Raw genomic sequence first — 22816 nt, forward strand, 5'->3', positions numbered from 1 at the left:
TGCTCAGTCACCCATCCTCATGTTCAGGTGGAACTTCCTGTGCATCAGTTTCTACCCATTGGCTCTTGTCCTATTGCTCGGCACCACTGGGAAGAGTCTGGAAACCTCCACACCTCTGTTTAGATGCTTATAATCAGTGATGAGGTCTCCTTCCAGCTGACTTTTCTCAAGTCTGAACAGGTCCGGCTCCCTCAGCCTTTCCTTGTAAGAGAGATGCTCCAATCCCTTAATCATCTTTGTTGCTCTCCACTGGACCTGCTCCAGGAGCTCCATGTCCCTCTTATACTGAGGACCCCAAAACTGGACACAGCACTCCAGATGTGACCTCACCAGGGCTGAGTAGAGGGGCAGGATCACATCCCTAGACCTGCTGGCAATGATCTTTCTAATGCATCCCAGGATAACATTGGCCTTCTTGGCCTCAAGGGCACTGCTGGCTCATGGTGTTGTCCACCAGGATCTGCAGGTCCTTCTTCAAAGACCTGCTTTCCAGAAGGTTGTCCCCTATGGTTATTCCTCCCCAGGTGCAAGACCCTGCATTTTCCTCTGCTGAATTTCAGACATTTCTCCCTTGCCCATCTCTCCAACCTGTCCTGGTCCCTCTGAGGGGCTGCACAGCCACTGCTCCCAGCTTTTGTGTTGTAGGGAACTTGCTGAGGAGGGCTCTGCACCTTCACCCAAGTTGTTCATGAACCAGTTAAACAAGACTGGGCCCAGTATTGAACCCTGGTGGACTCCACCAGTGACAGGTCTCCAACTAGACCCTGTGCCATGATTATGACCCTCTCGTATCTGCTGTTCAGCCAGCTCTGAATCCACCTCACTGTCAACTCATCCAGTCCACACTTCCTGAGGTTTGCCTATGAGGATAGACTCAAAGCAAGGCCATGACTGCTTTAACATTACCTGCTGTCTCATAGGATTAAACAAAGGAGCTACTAAAGCACTGGCAGTGGTCACTCCCTGCCTCACTAATGCATAAAGGGAATACACCCTGCTACCACTGGATTTCTAATTGCAAAATGGGTGCTCATATTCTCAAGTGACAAAATAACATGAGTGTTGCTTAAATATTTCTTTGAGTAACACAGAAAGCAACAAGAACTTCATGCAAAATGTAAGTTTTATGTAAAATAGCCATGATTCAAGCACAAACTTTTGATATAAACTATTTGCATTCTTTGCCCATTAATATTAAGTAAAGTGTTGATAGCTTCAGAGTCCTCTTATATAACACCATAGAATGCAACTGTTATTGGATGAAATAACACTTACCTGTGATCCTGGATTTCCAATAAGACCAGGTGGTCCAGGATCTCCCATTTCACCCTAATGATTTTTTTTTTGAGAAAACAAAATATCCAAGTTTACTGCTATGCCTCCCAGTATCAGCTGCATATACTAGCAACATATATATCATGTACAAGTCCAGAAATACCTTATTTCCTTTTGATCCCTCCATTCCAGTCTCTCCCTGAAAATAATAAATACAACCATAAGAAGTTAAAAATTAAAGCAGGATCAACTAAGAGTTTAATTAGCTACCTTAAAATATTTTAATACAGTTTGCAAACTTAAATATTGAGAAAATATTAAATAATTTCTGATGACTTTTGCAAATTCTGAAAGATATTCCTTTTGCAACCTAATTTTTTGCAAGTTTTCCCAATGTTTTAAAGGAAAAATGTTTGAAAACACTACATTTCCTTAAGAGCATTTCCAGTCAAAAGCCTATTCTTCACCACTTCATCTCTTCTGGTATCCAGTACTCACCTTGACAACCACACATTATTACAGGAGGACTTATTCTGATTATTATAATATGTTTGCCACAAATATCTCAGCAACCTTAAGTTTTATATTAAAAACATAACTAGATTTTGTCAAATATCATAGGAGAGGACAATAATTAATTACAAATATGTAACATAGGTAAACAGACTCTTACAGAATGAGTGATCTGAAAATTTGCCTCAAAACAAGAAAAAAGTTATGCATATATAAAATGGCTGTATGAACAGCCTGATGTTAAATGCCACTCTGGTGGCATCAAAACAGTACAGTTCAGGCCACATAAAATTTTGTAAAAAAGCTGAAAAAAAGAACCTTCAGGGAATAAAAAACATCATGTGCTCTAAACTCAGTTTAGTACATAGATAGTACCAGCAACAGAAATGCTAAAAAAAAAATGGGCACACCTCTGTTTTTTTATTTATAACCTGGGAGATCTTGATACAAATGTCAGAAGGAGACAATACATATGCTATCCCACATAATCCCTGCATCTAATGAACATCTACAAAGAAAAGAATTACAGAAAGAATATGGTATCAAAGTAATCTCAAATGTACATTATTCACAGCAGTTCAAAACATGCTATACTTACTGGGTCTCCCTTGTCCCCTTTTTCAGAAGGCTCTCCCTAAGGAAAAGTAGAAAGGAGGTTAACAGATTTATGTAAAATGGTAAATAGCACACGTCCTGGAAAATGTGGATTTTTTAAACCTGCCTAAAATGCAAACATATGGACTACAAAATTTTACTTGAGGGATGATGTTGATTTAACGGCAAGTCCATGACATCTATGATCCTTTTAAGCAGGAGCACAAGGGAGGGTCAGGAATATGAACTAAAGAGAGTGATTATGTCCCCAAATCTGAAAAATTCTCAAACACAAGTGCTTTACAACACACAAAATCACAAATCTGTGATATCAAGGAAGTAAAATTAACAATTTTCCCTGCATGAAAACTATAAAGATATGACCAAAGAAACTATTCACAGCTGAATGGCAAAATCACCCTGGCACCTATTAATCAGTAGAACCATGTACAGCACATATTCCTAGAAAAGCAAAATACACACCTGTTCCCAAGTAATACCTCCCAAATCATGCTGTAAAATTTATGCTTAAACTGAAACATACTAAATTGGAATGTTGATTTGTAAATTTTAATAATTTAAAACTTCTTGTTTTTTCATATAGAGATTGAAGATCACATTCATAACTCGGTAAAGTACGACTGGCACCTCATTCATGAGGCAGCCTCTGGTCATAAACTTATATAAAAATAATTTTAAACTGGTAGTAAGTAAAGTCTGAATGTTTTTAAAGCTAAGGACTTTGTGAGCTGGTAGAACACGAAATTTACTTGGATATGTAAATACCTTCCCAAGGAGGGGATTGAATAAAATATTAAGGACATTTAGAGACTGACAACTTTTCTCATGCCCAAGTGTTTTCTTGATCTCCTGTATATTTTACAAGATTTCATTCATAATCAGTATATTGCATCAACTTCTAGTAAACAGATGAGCACAGACATAAGGAATTAACTCACCTTTTCTCCTTTTGCACCAGTCATTCCCAATTCTCCTTTTTGACCCTTTTAACAAAATTAGTTATATTTAAAATCTTTATATTCTGGCAAATGTAAATAACCCCCTCCTCTTCTTTAATCGTACTTTGGTGTGTGTGGGCCACAAAATCTTAATTATTGTTACAATGGAAAGAAAGCTTAGACATCTGCAAATGAATTTAAATTACTGTTTTCTATATCAGATCTGCAGGCTTCTCAATAAAATGTTGTCAATTCTGTCACATATCCAGAGCATTTGTCTCTTCTCCTTCAAGTTTGAAAGGCATGCAATTGTTAAAGTATGGTGAGCTGTTTATAAAGGAGAGATAACTATAACAATATAGTGCCATATGATGTGGATTCAGAATTTGACTTCCATATGATTTTTAGAAGCTGTCTATGAGTATTTTTGGTATAAAAAGCCTCCTTTTTACAGAGAAACTGCTTTAAATATTCATTATTTACTATCCAAAATATTTTCTGAATTTCATCTTTTTCAGAGTCTTTCCCACATAATGGCAGGGCAGCTCATTTGACTTCTCAGATGGTATTATAGAAACCATACATAATTCTTTCAGCATTTCCCCTTTCTATTTGTACTAGAGAAGATAATATGCTGCCACTGCAGGATAGCACGATGAGTTGGATATTGGATTGAACAGATCAAAGTGCCAGTCATCTCAAAAATCTATTCCTTCAAAGCCCATTGGGATAAATCAAATCAAATCAATAAATAAATCACTATGTTAAGGGTGGCAGGGACAGGCTGGGTAGACACTTTGAAACTTCTCCAAATTCATCCCAAATTCTTACAATGTCTCCCTTCTGGCCTTTAAATCCAGGGGTCCCAAGTACTCCTAGTAGTCTTGCATCACTCTGGAAAGAAATATAACCACAAAGATCAGAAAATATCACTATTTACTTCCAGTCACAATTTACTTTCCATAACAATTTCTTGTAATATACCAGTTTTAAGTTCCAAAGTCCTAATTTACTACTAGACAGGGAATAATAATAAATGCCAATGCAGTACAACTAGGTAGTGTATTGCAGAACACATCCTCTATCACACATTCACACTCCTGCCACACTAGCAGAAAATGAACAAAAGCATAAAAGGGAAGTGTCTATGTTGACTACTGACATGCAAATCTATGTTTTTTTTAGGTTCAACACAAAGAACATATTTTTATGTTTGTTGTTACAATACATTTCTCAAGTATGTTAGAAAAGAACAAAAAATCCAACTTCTATGAAAAAGAACCACAAGCCTTTTACTTTTGAGCACCATAAAATGCAAAAAAAGTAGAACTAATTTAAGTCTACTACAGTAGTTAAGACAAAGTAGAGGGAACAGGCTCCTCACGTTGCTTCTCAAAGAAGACAGACTTAAGGGCTAGAGCTTCAGGTTGTATACTTGCTCAGCTGTTATTGCACTGCATTTATTTACTCTTCTGTACAAGGTAAACACACAATAAAACACAAAGCAAAACTTTTCACAGTCAGACTTCCGAAGAGGAACATTTTTTTTGCAATGACAATGGAAAAAGAAACAAAACCCCAATAAGACTGAAAAATAAGCTCCAGTCAAGACTCAGGGAACCCTAATCCTAGAACTCCTGCCTGGGGTGAGCAGGAACCCTGAGTAAGTCAACTCCCCTTGCCATGCTTCAGTTTCCATTGCTCTAAAATGGGAAAGTGTCACAAAGAATACATGTGCCATTTACACCTGTTAATATTTTCAAAAGATGGTAACTGAATATATATTGAAAGAAAAACTTATTATTTTAGAAATGCTAATTTCCTGATAGATTGTCCTTGGTGTTTAGGGTTTGTAACAGTTAGTATACTAATTATGAAAATCAGCTTCAGAGCAAGAGGTAGATACCCAGACACCTGAGTACTGATGAGATGTAGTTGACCACCACTGGACTGAGAATCCAGGTGTCAGTTACCATGAGTACAGTACAAATTATGATTTATACTGAGTTGTGCTTTCTTTTGTTTGCATATGTGGAGCAAAAAAATTTAAAAAAGGGAAAAGGCTATTAGACCAAATAACTACCCTTATGTCCTTTATGTTTTTATGGGTAATTTGCTCTTTACAACCAGATGTAAGGAAATTATGCCAAAGCAAAAAAAAAAAAAAATTAGAATGTTAATAATTACTTATCCCATCTAAAATTACTACAAATAATAATTATTCTGAAGCATTTCTTGACTAGATTGTGTTGTAGTTTCAATTTCTTTGTGTTTTGGTTTATTTTCTTATTTTTATGTGTTGGAGAACATTTTTAATTAAACTGATCTATATGCCCTGTCTAAAGATATTTAGAAGCAAGTTTGGCTAAATGATCTTATATCTACATATTGAAAACTGGTAAAAAAGAAGGATGACAAACAGAGGCCTTGAAAGCCCAAGCAAAGGATAGCAGAGGCCTGAGATATATAAATGCAAATCATGAAGCATCACTTATTCATCTCTGAAGGAATGTGACATACAGTACAGGGCAGAAACAGTTTCTTGGCAAAAAGAAGAAAACAAAATGCATTTATCGAACACATGCAAAGCATCTGATTTACGCTGAAAAAGCAAAAGGCATAACAAGAAGGAATATAAAAATAGTGACATGTAAAAACAGGCAGATGGGAAGAATGAGGGAAGCAATGCTCCAGTACTGCCTCCCACCCCACTGAGGATCAATTTTACTACTTAAACTCAGCAGGTTCCTCTCACCTTCATTAAAGAAAGACTGCTGATCTTGGTTTGCTGTTCAGCACAATTTGCTGCTGCAATCAGCAACTGTATTTATAGTGCTCTTTCATTGTGTGTATGGATCAAGTAAATTATGCTTTTAAAGGCTTGCAGTCCAGCCTCCTTAAAAATCACTCTGATAAAGTGATTGATACTGACCCAGAAAAACCCTGGTTGCATTAAATTATTTAAATACATTGTGCAATTACCAATACTTATTACATCAATCAGAAATTACCATACAGCAATCAGAAAAATTGCAAATAATTTGAAATGAAACAGAGAAATCAGAGAAAGAGAAAAATTTGTTAATTATGATGGGTCTTAAGAGCCACCACATTTCTTGTTATCAGTTTCTCATGGATCCTAGAAATACCAACACAAAGAAGCCATACTAATATCCTATTGTTTTTCTGTTTGTTTAAAAAAAGAAAGTGAAAATGCCTATAACAACTAAAATGTGGTCAAATACCTGAACACTTTAAAAACCAAACTGAAAGAAGGCTTTGTGACATCCTTAACAACATAGATAAAATGATGGAAAATGACACCACCATTCCCTGTGCTGTAAGGAACCTCAAAAAGCTCAGAGTATCACTCAAATATTATTTTACCAATACAAATAACTGAGGCACACTGCAAATTCAATACTGGAATGTGAAAGACTGCTTGATGTCTCCAGGGTGCTGTGGACAAAATCAGCTTCTGTCATACTAGGTAAAAGCATGGAAAAAAGACAAGCTACTGGTACATACATCTGCCTAAGTGAATCAATGGCAAAGCAGAGTAGCTGTTCTTTTCTTTGAAGACCTCTTTCTGGTCCTTGATGGGAATATCCCATTCCATCATAAAATGTATAGGAATTAATATGTTTGTTGTTGGAGGCTTAAGTTGACTCTAGGAGGGTCTGAGTATTTAGTTAAAGTTTGCATATTTAGAACCTTCTATTTGAATCAGAAAGCCAACTCCTCTTTCATCTGGAATCAAACAGCAATTTCTTGTTGAACAGTTAATTGCTCATGACAGAGTCATGAAGGAAGAAGACAGAGCTGAAGGAAGAAGAAAGTTGGTAAGCTATCCAGGATTTAAAAGATAATTAATTTACAGACACATACCTGCTGATCTACATTTTTTCCAGAATATTATTAATTAGGAAATAAAAGCTACCTTAAGAATACCTAGAGCCTTATAATTACAAGAAACACGACTTTTTGGAGACAGATGTGTATCATTTCCTGGAGATCGTCACTGTTGGTATTTCCTCTTGCAGAATTAACCTTAAAGGGACTATCATGATAAAAGAGATTGATAAAGCAGAGGTGGGGAATGAGTTACAATTAAAAATGGTATCAATAGAGGAAACAGTGTTGGTATCAGTGAAAGCTTTTTGTCAGGAAAAAGAAACTGGTAAGGAAATGAAATGTGAAAATCAAAGTATATAAAACTTCAACACATATACATGAAACAGGAGACCAAATACAGAAATTAAGTTTCTATGCAAAAAAAATGGTCTATGCTTAATTCCTAATACATGCTTCTAAGGTGATATGCTGATTTGGAATGGATTAAATATTAAAATTAATATCAGTGAAATAACTTCAGCAATAAAAGCAGCTGGAAATTAATGTTTAACATTAATTTAACTCCAGAATCCCAGTTCTAGGAAAGGTTTTAGCACTCATCTGGGAATGTTATATAAGAAAAATACCCTGAATACACGTGCTCTTCATAGTTAATGCATTCTAATGTTGAAAGAAATTAATTCCCCCCAGGCTTGACCTGCATGACTTAAGTTGTGATACACACATTAACCACTGTACTGGGGAAATAATGCTGTAAGAGTGCATCATGAATCTTTGAATGAAATAGTTTTCTGATCAGAGAGGTTACATCCTCCCAAATCAATTAAGCAAACTTCTCTATTCTCATAAAAATGGTAGACACTCACACAGCTTAAATGACTTGAAATACCTGCAGTAAGAATGTAAAAGCTCTGTCAAGTTGGACACAATCCTATGCAATTTAAACATTTTTTTCTTTTAAGTTCTTTTAGCTGCAGGTAGTTTTATAATTGACACAGTATTTTTATTAGTCCATAATACAAATATTAGGAGAATTCTCATGGACTGCTGGCAGATCTTTTCAAAATTATGCCTCCTTGTCTTTCTGTTTTACTCTTAGAATCATGAAAAAGTTGGTCAAGAAAGAAATGTCAAGTACAGTTTAAAGCAATTAGGTTTAGAAATGGAAAGCTGGAGTTCCACATTAACAGCTAGGTGGTCCACACATCTTTTTTGAGTTTTACCAGTCAAAAGCAAGCAAGTAGAAGATGGATGGGAGGCAAGAGACATGGAGTAAGATAGATGACATGGCAGGTATGTGACCGGAGTGTGGACTGAAACTTGTAAAGGGATGCAGAAGGGGGGCAGGAAATAAAGTACCTTCTGAATTAATTTGGAATGTGGTTCACAGGGATCAAGACCATGGTCATTTCTACCTTAGATATGACTTAGTCATAAACCCACACAGACACCAAATCAAATCTCCATACCTCATTAAAATGCTGGTTCAATGAATCCAGGATTCCTTTTAGTCCAGAAGGACCCTATATGGAAAAATATGCATCAGAAGGTCATTTTAATTTAACTAATTTTATGTTTGAATATCTGTATTTAAAGAGCAGTGGGGATGTAAAAGACTTGATTTTTATTTGAGGGTACAGTAAATTATCTTCTGTAACTTCATTATTTCCTTTTTTTAGCAGAGGGAGAAGAAAGTCAGTTTTTTAATCTCTGAATTTTGAAAACCAGCAACATATTTTCAAGTGAATTGGTCAGTCAGAGAAAGCAGAAATGAAATCCATATCAATTTTAATACAAGTCCCTTCTGGTATCAGCAACATTCTTGTTCTGCAGCATTTTAAAACTCTTTCCACCAACTCAAAGTCGAAGTTTCGATGTAGGAGCAGCTCTTAATGTGAGTAAACAGAAAGGTTTTTAACCTGGGAGTACAGTAAATGAAATTGAGGAAAGCCAGAATTCTCCAGATATATTAACTTCCTTGTCTTATTAGCATTGCAAGTTTTTACCTAAACACACAAGTTTCATCAAAAAAATTCAACACTGAAAAAAGAACACTGAAAAAAATCAAGATCAAGAGTCTTGATCAAATGAACATTTAGGACAGAAAAACTGAAAAGTGTGTTTGGAAAAAAACATTTTTGGACATGAAATCCCCCCATTTTTAGGCATATTCTGCCAAAAAGCATGCTCTCAATGAGATTTTTAAGTTGGTAGATGGAGCAGAACACAGAAAATACAGTCAAGAACCTGTGAACTAAGACTCAATTAAATTTACAAATTAGTGTCGTTACTCTCTTTGAGTTGAAGCTTTCTCATAATGCTGTATGAACAACAGCCACCCATAATGGCTGTAAGAAATGTTTGATTGTATTAATAAGATTACAATATATTCAAGTAAGTCACTTAGCCTGATTGACCTGGGTGTAACACTCAGGGCACAAAAGCAACTCTCCTCCCCTGGAGCTTTTTTAAAATTACAATTTACCCTCTGCAGCTTTTGTCTTAGTGTGGATACTAGGAAAATTTGGAAGCTACATGAAACACTCAGGTGTTTCACTCCCTCCTTCTACCCTACTTTGGAAGAGACAAAAGTACATTCATGTTATTTCAAAGTGAATTGTCACTTCAAATTTATGTGAAAAATAAGATCAATGCAGTGATGATGCTTTCACTAAGAACTCACTACACTCTGATTTCTGAACTTAATGGCAGAATTTTTATTTGACATTCATAATAAAGCTGGCAGTCCAGAACTGGGACTGAAGTATGATGACACTGCCTGGACATCTCAACATCAACACTGTAAACCTGCTGTAAACCCAGGATTCCTGGAGAATTCTGAAATACTGCAAGGAGTCAAAAATAAGAACTTATTCTCCCTTTGCACTTGACATCATGTACCATGCTGCTTTTACTCTTTTTCCATGACTGAAACTGCTGCAGCCACACAACCCAGGAAAAACTTAATGCTGTATCTGCCCTCATCCCCAAACTCTCAGATATTATTTGTAGATAAATAAATAATTTTTGACAAAATGAAAAATACATTGGCACAGTTTTGAAGAACAAACATATCCTTAAAAATCCCCAGAATGTCTCATGACTAAGAAAGTAAAGGAGAACTTCAGGCATCTGGGTTGCATTCTTGACTATGCCCCAGCCTTTGTGTTACCAGTTTAGTGTTTCTGTTTCCAAAAATTGACATAACTTTAATAATTTTATATTTCCATCTTTTTTCTATAATAAAAAACTAGTAAAACAAGTGCACAACAACAGAAAATATTTTTATTCAAGATTTTCTTCCTAAAACATAGTTTCTTTTTTCCACTGTTTCACTACACTATTATAGTTGCACAATCTACTTTGCAGTCTCTATAGACAAAAAAAAACCAAAACAAAAACCCACAACAAAAAACCAGCAGCATTGGTTTAGAAGTGGAGGAGCAATTAAATTAAAAACAGTTGAAGAATTATTGTACCAGCAGTTTCTAGCTTTTGAATGAGAATTTTGCACATCTGCCACTTTGAGCCTCACTTGAGCAGGGTTTCCTTTTTTTCTCTAATATCAAGTTGTGTAATTGAGAGAATTGAGAGAAGCGAAGCACACAGAGAGTAGAGTTGTATGAATAAGAAAAGAACTGAAAATGTGTCCTGATTGTTTTCCAAAATTGCAAACAGGTTTCAGATGTTATTTCTACAGACAAGGCAGGAATAGAAACACAGGTGCTTAAAGGGAAATAGCTCCAAACTTTGAAATTACTGGGGTTTACAATGCATTTTCCTCCCTTAACTTTTATAGTTCATCTACATTTCTGTAAAGATGAGACTGTTGAAAAAGTCTACCCAATCTCACAGTCCATGCATAAATCAGGTAAGAAGTAAATTGCACTGGTTGCATCTCAAAAATAGAACACAGCCTGCAAGTGGCTCAGTGCAGTTACTTTATTCCTGTATTTCACTTTGGGGCCTGCCCATTAAAATAAGATACTGGTTTTTTGTTTATTTTAATGCAAAACATCATGAAGCTCATGAGGGCAGATGTGCAATATTGTATAACTATTCCAAATAGAAAATTGAAAGAATGATGAAAATTTGATGTGTGCCACAATAGGACATAAGAAATAAATTACATTTTGATATGAATAAAAAAACTTAATGCATAGAAACAAGCCATATGGCCAACCTTTGCCAGTCCTTCCCATACTATAATGTAAGCATTTCCAATATTCTTCTAAAAAGCAGCTGAAAGTCCAGGAAAACCAGAAATGCTACTGACAATTTTCACTTATCATTGCTTTGATTTTTTTCGTCTTCGTAATTAAGCGATAACATTCACTCACTTCCAAAATATTGGTAGAGGAATGACAGTACTTCCTGAGGCAGAGGAAATGAAATTTCCAAGGTGAACTGCTGGCTACTTAAGATAACTAGTTTGACATATGTATTGAATCACAACACCAAAAATGTATGTAATTAAATGAAAAAGTTCAAGTGAACTCCTCTACTGCATCACATGCAATGCAGACAAAAATGAAACCTTATTTTAATTTAAAAATTTAGGGAGTAACACAAAGCTCATCTTCCCGGCAAAAATACTTGAGGAGATAAAAAATATGAAGTTTAGCCTCCTACAAAAGAATAACTGAATGATAAGCTTCAAAAACTACAGCAATTGTGAAATTAATCAATTATATCAATTGGTTGAAAACAATAGCTTAGCATTGGATGTATCAGTTTAAGAGAATGAATAATTGTGATTACAGTTTACTAGTCTGTGATTTAGCACACCTTAAGTTTCTTTCCCACCTCTGCCACAGATAGGTTGGACAAGAGTGTGTTTGGCCAGAACAGGCAGTCCTCATGCTTCCTACCTTGACAAACCAGTGCTGATAGCATTTCACTTATGCTAAAGAACAGCTGGGCAAAAGTCAGACTCATCTCAAAGAATTTTTTTTAAAATATTTTTGTTATACTGGTGCAAATCTGTAGCACAACTCTAGCTTAGTACTCTTGATTTTAAAAACATGCTAAATCACTAAAATGGGAGCTATTGAGAAATGGAATTCTTCCAGTCATAACAGTTCCTGTAGAGACAGAGAAAATTAGGACTGGAAAGATAAATTTAACTCTCAATGGAGAAATGAGTAATACTCCTTTTTTCTGTTCTCTAGTCGATCTATGTAAATGGATATAGCTGTTGACTTATTTAAAGGTAAAAAAAAAAAATTACAAATAAACCCTCCAATCTCAACAGTGACATACATCAGGCAGAACAAACAGAAAAATAAATTATCTCCTCTGAACAGAACACTACACAATATGAGGCAGATGGTAATTTTACAACCCAAGACTAGAGAAGGACAGAAGGACTTTGCCTAAGTGAAGAGTGCAGAATTGGGCCTGTACATCTGCAGGCTGAGGATACCAAGGTCAAATACATTTTATACATTACAGTGTGCGTGACAGCATGGTGAAACAGGCTGCCCAGAGAGGTGGTAGAGTCTTCCTTGCCAGAAGAATGATGCTGGAAAATGATTCAAGAATCATTTGGTCACAATCCTGTGCTTTCAGATGACCCTGCTTGAGCAGGAAGGTTGTATCAGATGACCCACAGAGATCCTTCCCAATCCTACTCATTCTGTGATTCTTTGATTTGCTTTTAAAATAAAAAAGGTGTGGCATCCAGAAAGTCAGTGCATTATACATAATGCAAAACAAGATGTGTGTGGTCTGCTGGGGATGCTGTCTGTGTTGCTGAATCCAATACACTTTTACTTAGCAGCTATGGTAGAAAACAGCAATCATCTCACTTCTGCAGTCTGATCAAAACGCTGTTCTTACAACCTCATAGCATCCTATTATCATAGTAATTCCTTTTGTTTCATAAAATCAGCATTTCAATTTCAGTGAAGAGCCATGCTGAGCAGGGTAACAGCATGTGACAGTCTCTCTTTCAGGAGACTTTAGAAGAAAATGGAAGTAGGCAAATATATAAAATATATTTGAAGGGTACAGAGGTATTGATTTTACAATCACAATTTTCAGCATGGTTGTGAGAGCAAAGTGAATAGTGTGTTTAACAGAAGCTTTTCACTGCTATCCAGGTGCTTTAAAAGTGGAGAAAGCGCCAAAAAGCACTAGAGGGAGCTGCTGCTCTACTTGGATTCTTGTATTTAGCAGAAATTGCTACCCGCTGGATTGAGATGGGTGTGAGTGCACATCTCGGCTCTCCTGTACTGAAATAACAGAACAGTACTCAAAACCAACATCAGACAGCAAGGATGCCTACCACGAATTCTGAACCAGAAGGGAATCAACGAACACCTTAAAAGTCTATAATATGTAATAGACTTTTAAAAAATACTCAAATCAGGAATATATTCTATAGGTTTATAAAAATATTTTTTTATAGCTGATCACTAAAAATCCTCATTGACTCCTTGCCTTTTGTAAGCACAGGATTTGTTACAAAGAGAAAAAAAAAATAACATAAAAGGAAGTATAAGGAAAAATGACACAAAAGAAAGGATATCTGGAAGAAATTTCACAGAAAATCCCACTTTACTGAGTAGTTTTATTATCAGATGTCAATCAATCTATGTTTCTGACAGTGATATAGGTTTTTAACCAAAGCTATGCAGATGATGTTAAGGGACTAGAAACTCATACCAAATACTACTTTTACTGAGAAAAAAAATCCCCAGAAATTAGTTTAGGGAAAAAAAGAAAAAGAGGAGATATTGAGAGAATGTTAGAAAAGTCTTAAATGCTGCAATGTGACAAGTAGATTTTTGACTGTTAGCAGGTGCTTTTATATTCCTGTCACATGAAAGCACAGCATGTGTGCTAACTGCAATTTTTGTAACTTTCCAGTTTTCTTTAATTTTACCCCAGTCTTTTCCCCTATATACACACATTGGTATTAGGAGTGTCCATAATAATAAATATCTTGAGTATTGTATTTCCTTCTCACAGTTTTTGCGTTTTCATTTTTTTTTTTTTCATCAGTTCTGAGCATGTCACTGTTCTGATATCTAAATGAAATACTTAACAGCATGGCATAAACTGATAAATAAATTAGGTAAATTTATTAATTTCAAACACACACTGTATGCTGCAGCTACCCTAATAATTAATGACAATTAACTAATTGACAAACAGTTAATCTCCTTTTTCTCAAAAACAAATTTCTTTTTTTTTTTTTTTTTTGAAACATCAGCCAAACCCCAAACTATACTGGAGAGTCTAATGTTTACATATTCAGTCAATCTGTTAACCACTTTGTACCCTGCTTATGCCAAAATTATGACAGCAACCACCCTGCAGGTGTGACTGTTCTGTTGCACTTTGGAAAAACCAAAGTAAGGACGAACAATGCATCCACGTGCACAAAGAAGATGCTTACTGTTAGGAGAGAAGGCTACCTGGAAGCACAGCAAAACTGAATATAGTTTGAGCCTTGAAAAAGAGAGAGGGAATAATGGATTCTGTTGGAGTTGTTTTTGTTTGTGGGGTGGTTTTTTTTTTTTTTTTTTTTTTTTTTTTTTTTTTTTTTCTTTTTTTTTAGTGTGTACAAGCTGTAGCACTTGAAATGTGGGGATCCTGCTAATGCATGTTAGCAGGCATTACAGCTTTTAGAGTATGCCTTTTCTATATATTATGTTCCCAGTCTTGGAAGAGGAACACAAGATGGTGGTATAGCTGTATCCAAAGCGAGGAGTGTACCGAGAGAGTTATACCAGAAATGAATACTTTAAACGAATATTTAAGCCATGGCTGTTTAAGGAATGCTTTTCTGTATGTAGTACTAGGCTACAATACACCCAATACAGAGCTCCTTGTAATGACGTTGCTATGCTGACAAAGTTGAGCTTTCCACTTGCTGTAAGAAAATCTGAGATATGTCTCAGTAATAGAAGCACAATTTAGCTTCCACTCAAGATTTCTGGTATATCTGTCAAGGATCATACATCTTCACAAGCCTGACCTGCCAGCAAATCTAGGGTGGCAGAAATCTGTAACACAGAGACAGCTTTTCACTAGCTCACAAAAAGCTAAGTAGATTAGGTTTAACATTGACCTCTGCTATGGTTTGCTTTTCTATCCTTTAAAGGTTATATTTGGCACTTGTATTAAGGAAGATTCTGCATCACTCCTTTCCTCTGTTTGGCCTCCTGCAGTCTGCAACACCATTTCAGCATTAGGACTGTGCAAAAGACTCAAACGAGCAAGGCTTCAATATAACTGTAGGTAGGGGAAAAAGTGAAAGGGAGGGATTTTAACTGGTTTTATGCAGGATAAATGAATTCCATCATAAACGCCCCTTTCTGAATACATTATGGAAGTAAAAATTATTTATGAAATCTATGCAGTTTTAGTTTTGGATGAGGGTAGATGACATCTGTTTCATTTTAGCCATTGTATCCCATGCCACAGTGCATTATTCTCTTCTCTACATGTAGGACCAGGTTGAAGCATATGAACCAAATGTTCAGATGCATAAACCACTTAGCCTTAATCCAGGTAAGCAAAAGAAGGGATTATAATTTTTTTTGTTTATACTAAGAATGTAAAGTAATAGAAGTTTACCTAATCCACAAATGGCCGTTTTGTATCTGCGCATGACAGCATTTTACAATAAAATATACAGAGAATTTTACAAATATGACCAAGTTTTCCTCTACCAAAAAAGGCTGCTTTCATTGAAGACTAACATACATTCATGCCTGACTTGAATTTTAAATCCTTTATCTTTTTTAAAAAATAAAGAAAAAGAAATCCCAAACCTCTTAGATCTGAGCTAAACCCTTTAGTTCTTCATATTACAAATCCCTTCATAAAGTCATGTATTTCTTAATCTTTTTAATTCTTCAGTCAACTCATTTGAACTACAGCTGAGTGCTCATTCCAGTGCTGGGTATAATCCTCCCCATCATTCAGACAGTTGGCACATGCTTCACACAGTCCTTCATCTTTCAAATTACCCCTCTGAGACAGAAATTATCCCTTCTTCTACAGAGCATCACACAATTTGCAAAGGGAATGAAAGCATAGTATTCACAGTTAGTATACATGGCCAGTCTTTCTTTGAAATGCCAATTTCTGCTTCCTCTGCTGAAGTTTCTGTCTTGTTGTTTCCCTCCTGTATAGTCCCTCCTACTTGAGGACCCAGTCCTTCAATTTTTGCTGCAACAAAAGGCTACCAGTAGTAGCTGTTTAATACAGCAGAGTACACACAGATCAATTATTTTCAACTATAATTATGATCCAGTAACCTGCTACAAAAGAGTTAACAAAGTTCAAGGACAGAGTGAAAATTTCCCATTCCCCTCGTTAGTTACTCACAGGAGGTCCTGGTGGCCCTGGTTTTCCTGGAAGGCCTGGTTTGCCTCGTCTCCCCTAGAAACAAAAAATTACAACAGACATTTATAAATGCTGTGGTTAGGGACTCATTTGGAATAAGAATTTTAAGAAAATATTTATTGCCTTATGTATTAGCAAAAAAACCCACAAACAACCAACAAAAACAAACAAACAAACAAACAAAAACCAAACAAAAAAAACCCCAAAGAAAACAAAAAGCCCCCATCCAAAATGAAAACTCTGTATCAGTTACTGCAATACTATCTAATATGAGTAGTTCTAGAATTGCCTTCAATGGTTATAACAAACTGTATTTGCATCCCCATCTCAGTAACAATGTCACATTTTAAAGCTTTATCTCAAATATGAGTGCACATTGATAGGGTTATTAACAAAGTGTCTTGATGAGGTGTAAAGAAATTATTTTTGTATGAATACACTGGAGCTTGGGATGTTAAACTGTGCTACAGCAGTCTGACTTGCACAGTCAGTACATTTGTGCAGTATAACCCAATTAACAAATACACATACTACTCTTCTCCGTGATGTGATAATGAGCACAAAACCCAGAGATTTATTTGCAAAAACAATTCACCTACTTGGTGCAATTACTAACATCTGTTTATATATAATGCACATGCAAAATCATTTGCACTAAAACATAAAGTCCATAAAAGTCTACTTAAGGGAGACTTTCCACTCAGTTTCTAAAAAACACATGCATATGTAACTGTTACAATTTTTTAGTACAGAGTTTGCTTGAACAACTGTTTTCACATATGCTTTTTTTTTTTTTTTTAGGAAGATCAACATAAAAATGGAAGTAATTTACAGGAATTAACATCTTTATTGCCAAGCTGAAATCTGATGCACGTTTTTTAGAAACAACAGCTGAGAACAACTAATATCTGGGTGCAAGTGGCAAAGAAAAAAGTATTATATCCATTAAAAGTAAACTTTTGCCTTGCATGTGGCAAATGTAAATTAATGTTAAGCATTAGGGGGGCGTCCTGCTGAAAACTTGGGTTTAAAAGTGAAGAAATTAAAATTCTGGCTGATGGCTTTCAATTAACACATAGGGATATTTCTGTAAGCTATGCTCCCTACTTCTAAGCCTGCTTCTGTAGTTTACTAAATAACAGTGTCACATAGACTGAAGTATTCTCAGGAACAGAAAGTGAAAGTTTTGCTTTTCCAGATGAGAGCCCCAATCTATAGGAAAGCACTCTCATGCTCTGCTTTTCATTAATCTTGATCTGCGCTGAGGGGATGACAGTAAGGGTGGAAAATGCCTTTCCTCCACACCTTGCAGCTCTCCAGGGCAATCTCTTGTCTAGAAGCCAGGGACTCCCTAGAGAGGTAGGTATCTCAAGCCCTTCGAGCTGAAGAAGCAACAGAACAAACATTGTGTGGGTGTGTTTCAGCCACTGAGTTGGTGCCACACAACGTGTACACTGCCACCACAGTTTTATCAATGTCCTCGGTCAGTTTTAAGGGCAGTGTGAAACAAAACCACCTCAGCATATTTGGAGTGCCAAATTCCTGGGTCTTAACTAGCTGAGACATATGTTATGTGCTGAGCTGTTTAATCCCATCAGTACTTGCACATGCAGGGCTCTAACCAGGGCAGCTCAGTGTAAGTATATATAATATATATACTATATATAATACAGTACTAGGTGCCTAGACTGGGCTCAAGGCTCTACTGGCCCTTACTACCCATCCCCAGCACATCCTCTGCTGTGCTGGTAACACTGTCCCTGCTGGAGGGACCTGCTGGAGCTGGAAACTCAGCTGGGCTAAGGTGGAGTAGGTTTTGACTTTGGTCAGGTCATTGATGAAGTTCACTGAGCAACTGGGGAGCTTGCCTGGCCTGACAGGGCACAGCACTGGGGAAAGGCACACAAGCACAAGGAAAGGGTGCTGCAGTTTGCTACATCTATACTTTTGGACAGATCTCTAATCCAGAAATACAGGTGGAAACTGATATTTCCTGACTTTTTTTTTTTTTTTTTTAAACTTCCCTTAGAGAGTAGGAAAAGCAGACTGAGAGGTAATATGTAATAAACAAAGATAAATTGCTCCATACTTTTAAAATAGTACCTCTGAGTTATAATGATCTACAGTGCTGACTTCTTGAGGCACCTTCCTTTTCCTGTTTGAACTTATTTAAAGTATCTTGAGGATGACACTTAAAGTCACAGCAGTTTAAACAAAGTATCAAGGAAGTGTCAGGATGAAGTAGACAGGGCTTTGACTGGCAGTCACAACTGCGAACGAGGTGTTAATTACACAGGAAAACATGGAATATGTTGGGAAGGCAATTTTATCTCTGTTTACAAGATGAACTAAAATGTGATTTATGACATAACAAAGGCAAGACTTGATGGACTTTCTGAAAAAATAAACAGTTATAAAAGTAAAAATTGTTATTTATTAATTACTAGAACACATACCCACTGAGACACAGAAGAAACATTTGCCCTACTTTTTATCTCATCATATTATTAGCCATTATGCAATGTCGCATGTAAAACAACCACACAGATCATTATGAGGCATAAGCTTTTTATAGAGTAATAAAAGTCCTTTTTTTGCCTCCAAGCACCTTTATAAACAGTTTGGCATTTTAAATTTAATACAAAAATATATGAAAGGCCACTAGCTTTCAGCAATGCCTTTCAGATACAGAGACTTCAATGTTAGGAATACCCAAAGCTCCACCTGCTTGTCAGCACTCCTGCTTCTCTATGACTTCTCAATATCAGCAGGGAAAGAAATAAAATATATACTATAATAACAGTATAAGTAAAAAAAAAAATTAGTCCATATTTTTGTTTAGGGTAATTAAAACAATTAGAAGAATGTTTTTGACAAGCTCATTATGATGCTGCCCTGAGCAGACCATGACTAAATATTTACATTTTGATTTTGAGTCATCCTTCTGGCAAGAAAGAAGTGAAAAACATTTCAGTGCCCTCTATGGTTAACAGAGTGGGTTTAGCAGAGAGAACCACAGTTCCCATCTCCTGCTCAGCAGTAGATCTTGGTAGCCCCATGAGACCCGTATTTAGTGCCATTCTGCTATGCAGAGGGCTGACAGCCCACACAGGAGGCCTGTTACCTTTATTTAGCTTAGATCACTGAGCAAATATTGAGGTTATAAAACCACTCAAAATATAAATAAATGTCCTAGGCATCACATTGTTCCTTTAACTAAATAAAAAAAGCAATACCACCTACATTTACTTAAAAACGATATGTGGTGTCAACAAGTTGTCTAATGCTGCTTAGAATACCTGCAGAAGACCAAAACAGTTGCTGGTTATTTCCTTTGGGATGCATATATTTTTGCTGCCTATCAATGTGATAAGAAGTTTACTGAATGTTACTGATATTGTATGCTGTCCCCTTGACTCCTGAAATGCCTGGCCCCAACTAATTTGTACAGCAGGCTACTTTGCTCTTTCCCAAAGGACAGACTTCAGCTAGATCATTCAAATGACAAACCATTCAAATAACAACTGCTTGGTTAGGGGCAAAAAACGATAAAATACTAAAAATAAAGTAAATGAGAGATTATGTGCTTCAGGAAACCCAGCTGAGCGCCTAGCTGAAGTATGTGGCCAGCTGCATTCTTTACTCCTCTCTTGCTTCACCTCTTCTGTGAAGTGACTTGATGAGCTTTGCCTGACACGAAATGGAAAGCTGTTCAGAAGAGAGGCTCTGGCCATTCCTCCATAGGCTTTGTGCTCTGGTTCTGACTGCTGCCCCTGGGCACTGTTGCAGGTCCAGCACAGAGGGGAAAAATTCAAAATCCGTACTGTAACCCCCTGCTGTATCACGCCATATCCATCTATTCACATCTCTCTAACTTTAGAGGAGTAAAATCTCTGATCCTAGTATTTAAAAATAAGCTGTGGATTATTTAAGGATAGAATCAAGCAGTTATGTAGGAACACTACAGGATTTATGGAATTAATAATTTAAAGATTCTATACTTGAGTATGAAGGCAAAAGTTCTTAGAATAAACCCATGTGAATTTCCAAGAGAAAGTGCTAATTAGTGGTTCTTGAAACACATCATCATATTTCAAAACAGGAACTAGTTCTAGGGAAAGTAGAAATCTGAGCTTTCAAGTCTTAACTACCGTAGTTGTTATGCAAAATTAATGAGGTTTACGTAATTTGTTTGCCAAGATAAACTATGATACTCTTGGTTAATCCTCAAAACCAGATTTAAAAAGGCACAGATATAACCAAAACAGGAGACCCCTGTTTCACAATGCCTAACCCACAGATGCCTGTCAGCACCTTGGGTACCAAAACACAGCCACACAAGTGGAGCTCTGAGCAGTTAAAAAACTGCTCCTCCAGATGCCCAAAGTTGCCACCAAGCTGCCAGACAAGTTCCAGTGCCTACACTAACTCAGATTACAGCAAGAGTTGGGATATTCTCTCCCCTAAATTGAAAATCTATGTTGCAGACAATGAAACTTTGTTAACTTCAGTAATACAGTGTTAGGATCTGAATGTACAATCCCTCCTTCAATCCTATTAACTTCGGCCTTGAGGACATATTATAGTAACCAGTACATTACAAATTAACCTCTGTATTAGATGTTAAACCTGAGCAAAAGCACAGGAAAAAAAGCCAGAAGGCAAGAAATTCGCCTGTTTGCAGAAAACAAGTGCAAGTCTGTTCATCATACTCCACTAAAACCTTTCATAGAAACATGGCTCACAGAAGAACAGAGCACACAGAGCCTAATCCCCTGTTTTGGGAGAAAAGTCAGTAGGGAGCTCCTCACTAATGCAGAAGCATTCCTGTGCTCAATCTTGGGTTTCCAAAATGATTTTAGGAATGATTTACAAAATCTCTAGTTTTTCATTATGCCACAATAAACTGTTTAAAGGGAACACCTAGCCGGACTACATAAAATTGAAATGAATTTAACAAACATAAAAAAGTCCTTAAACAGGCATAGCAATGCCAAAAAGTCGAATGCCAGGACCTCTTTTGCCAACAAATCACTAGACAAAATCCATCACAATTTTTCAAGTATAAAAGGAGAAAAGTTCAATTTTATTTCAAAATAATCAGGAAAATAGCTTTCAGCTGTATTTACATAGTGTATACCTCAATTTTTAATTATGAGATGTAATTTCTTATTCTCTCATGTTTCTCTACCTTTGGCTAAAAGACATTAAAATAAATGTTAATAATAGAGCATTTGGAAGAGAGTCTGAAATTCTAAATGAGCTTCTTAAAAGTTAAACTGTTTCTGTTATTCCATTAAAAGTTAAATTTTAATTTCTACAGTGGAAATTAACAAGGGAAAACCAAGAATTTTTCTAATTGACAAATCTGTCTTTAGCATTCTAAATTACAACCTTTTCATTCCATTTTTAAATGCCAAAGTGAGAAAAAGAAATATTTTTATGCTGTATCCTAATTTACTGGATATATACTTCAAGGTAGAGACATTCTGGGAGAAAAACTGTTTTACATTAAGCATTTTTGGACTGTTAAATGTCAGAGCGAAGGAACATACAGAACTCTTAACTAAAAGATCAAATCAGATTGGAGCTTTGCATGTTTAAAAAAAACTTACATCAAAGTCAAGAAGGACTGAGAAGAGTAAAAGAGGTTCCAAAACTCAGAGATTTAGCTGTGAAGAAAATGTTTTGCACTGTGCCAGGAGGCTAACCTGCAATGCAGACATTATCATTGTTCTGTAAGGTCTGTTTTATAATCGGTTAAGTACAACATTTACTCATTGAACTAGAAAACAAATTATGTCAAAAAAATATTTAAGTTCTATAAATCAGATAAATGCAATCTGAATTTAAATTAATTTTGATGCCGCTTTAAATAATTGTTAAAAAAACCCTAACAGCTCTCCATCCATTTATTTTCCACTCTGTCAAACTAACTTTATTTATGCTTGATTAGAAAAACTTGTAATCTCAGAAAGAAAACTGATTATTAACATAAGGCAAAATATTACAATTCCACGGGGTCCCTCCAAACATGTAATTTTAATGAAATCAGTATTGAAATACTAGATATGACAACAGATTCTCAGTTTTATAAAGTGTTTAATTTATTACTAAGATAATACTAAAATAACTTCCTCTTAAGTGAAGTATTTGGTATTATAAACACAACTATTGGAAATAAGGAAGTTCTTTCAAAAATATTTACTTCAGGACACCTGCAACATCCCAAGGAATATAGAGTCAAGGATATGGTT

General features: G+C 36.0%; 1 protein-coding gene across 8 annotated transcripts in view; it reads right to left on the reverse strand.

The window, feature by feature from the left end:
• The window catches only part of COL19A1 (collagen type XIX alpha 1 chain), a 178440-nt gene that overhangs the window by 41201 nt on the left and 114423 nt on the right, over nucleotides 1–22816 (reverse strand). For all 8 annotated transcript variants that reach the window (XM_083856904.1, XM_083856907.1, XM_083856906.1 and 5 more), the window contains 7 exons: nucleotides 16542–16595; nucleotides 8666–8719; nucleotides 4173–4235; nucleotides 3342–3386; nucleotides 2387–2422; nucleotides 1439–1474; nucleotides 1276–1329 (listed from right to left, as the gene is read on the reverse strand). In XM_083856904.1, the coding sequence (XP_083713030.1) occupies nucleotides 1276–1329; nucleotides 1439–1474; nucleotides 2387–2422; nucleotides 3342–3386; nucleotides 4173–4235; nucleotides 8666–8719; nucleotides 16542–16595 (342 nt within the window). The remainder of the gene's footprint in view (nucleotides 1–1275; nucleotides 1330–1438; nucleotides 1475–2386; nucleotides 2423–3341; nucleotides 3387–4172; nucleotides 4236–8665; nucleotides 8720–16541; nucleotides 16596–22816) is intronic.

The sequence above is a fragment of the Zosterops lateralis genome (genome assembly GCF_965231275.1).
Source record: "Zosterops lateralis genome assembly, chromosome: 3".
Lineage (NCBI taxonomy): Eukaryota > Metazoa > Chordata > Aves > Passeriformes > Zosteropidae > Zosterops > Zosterops lateralis.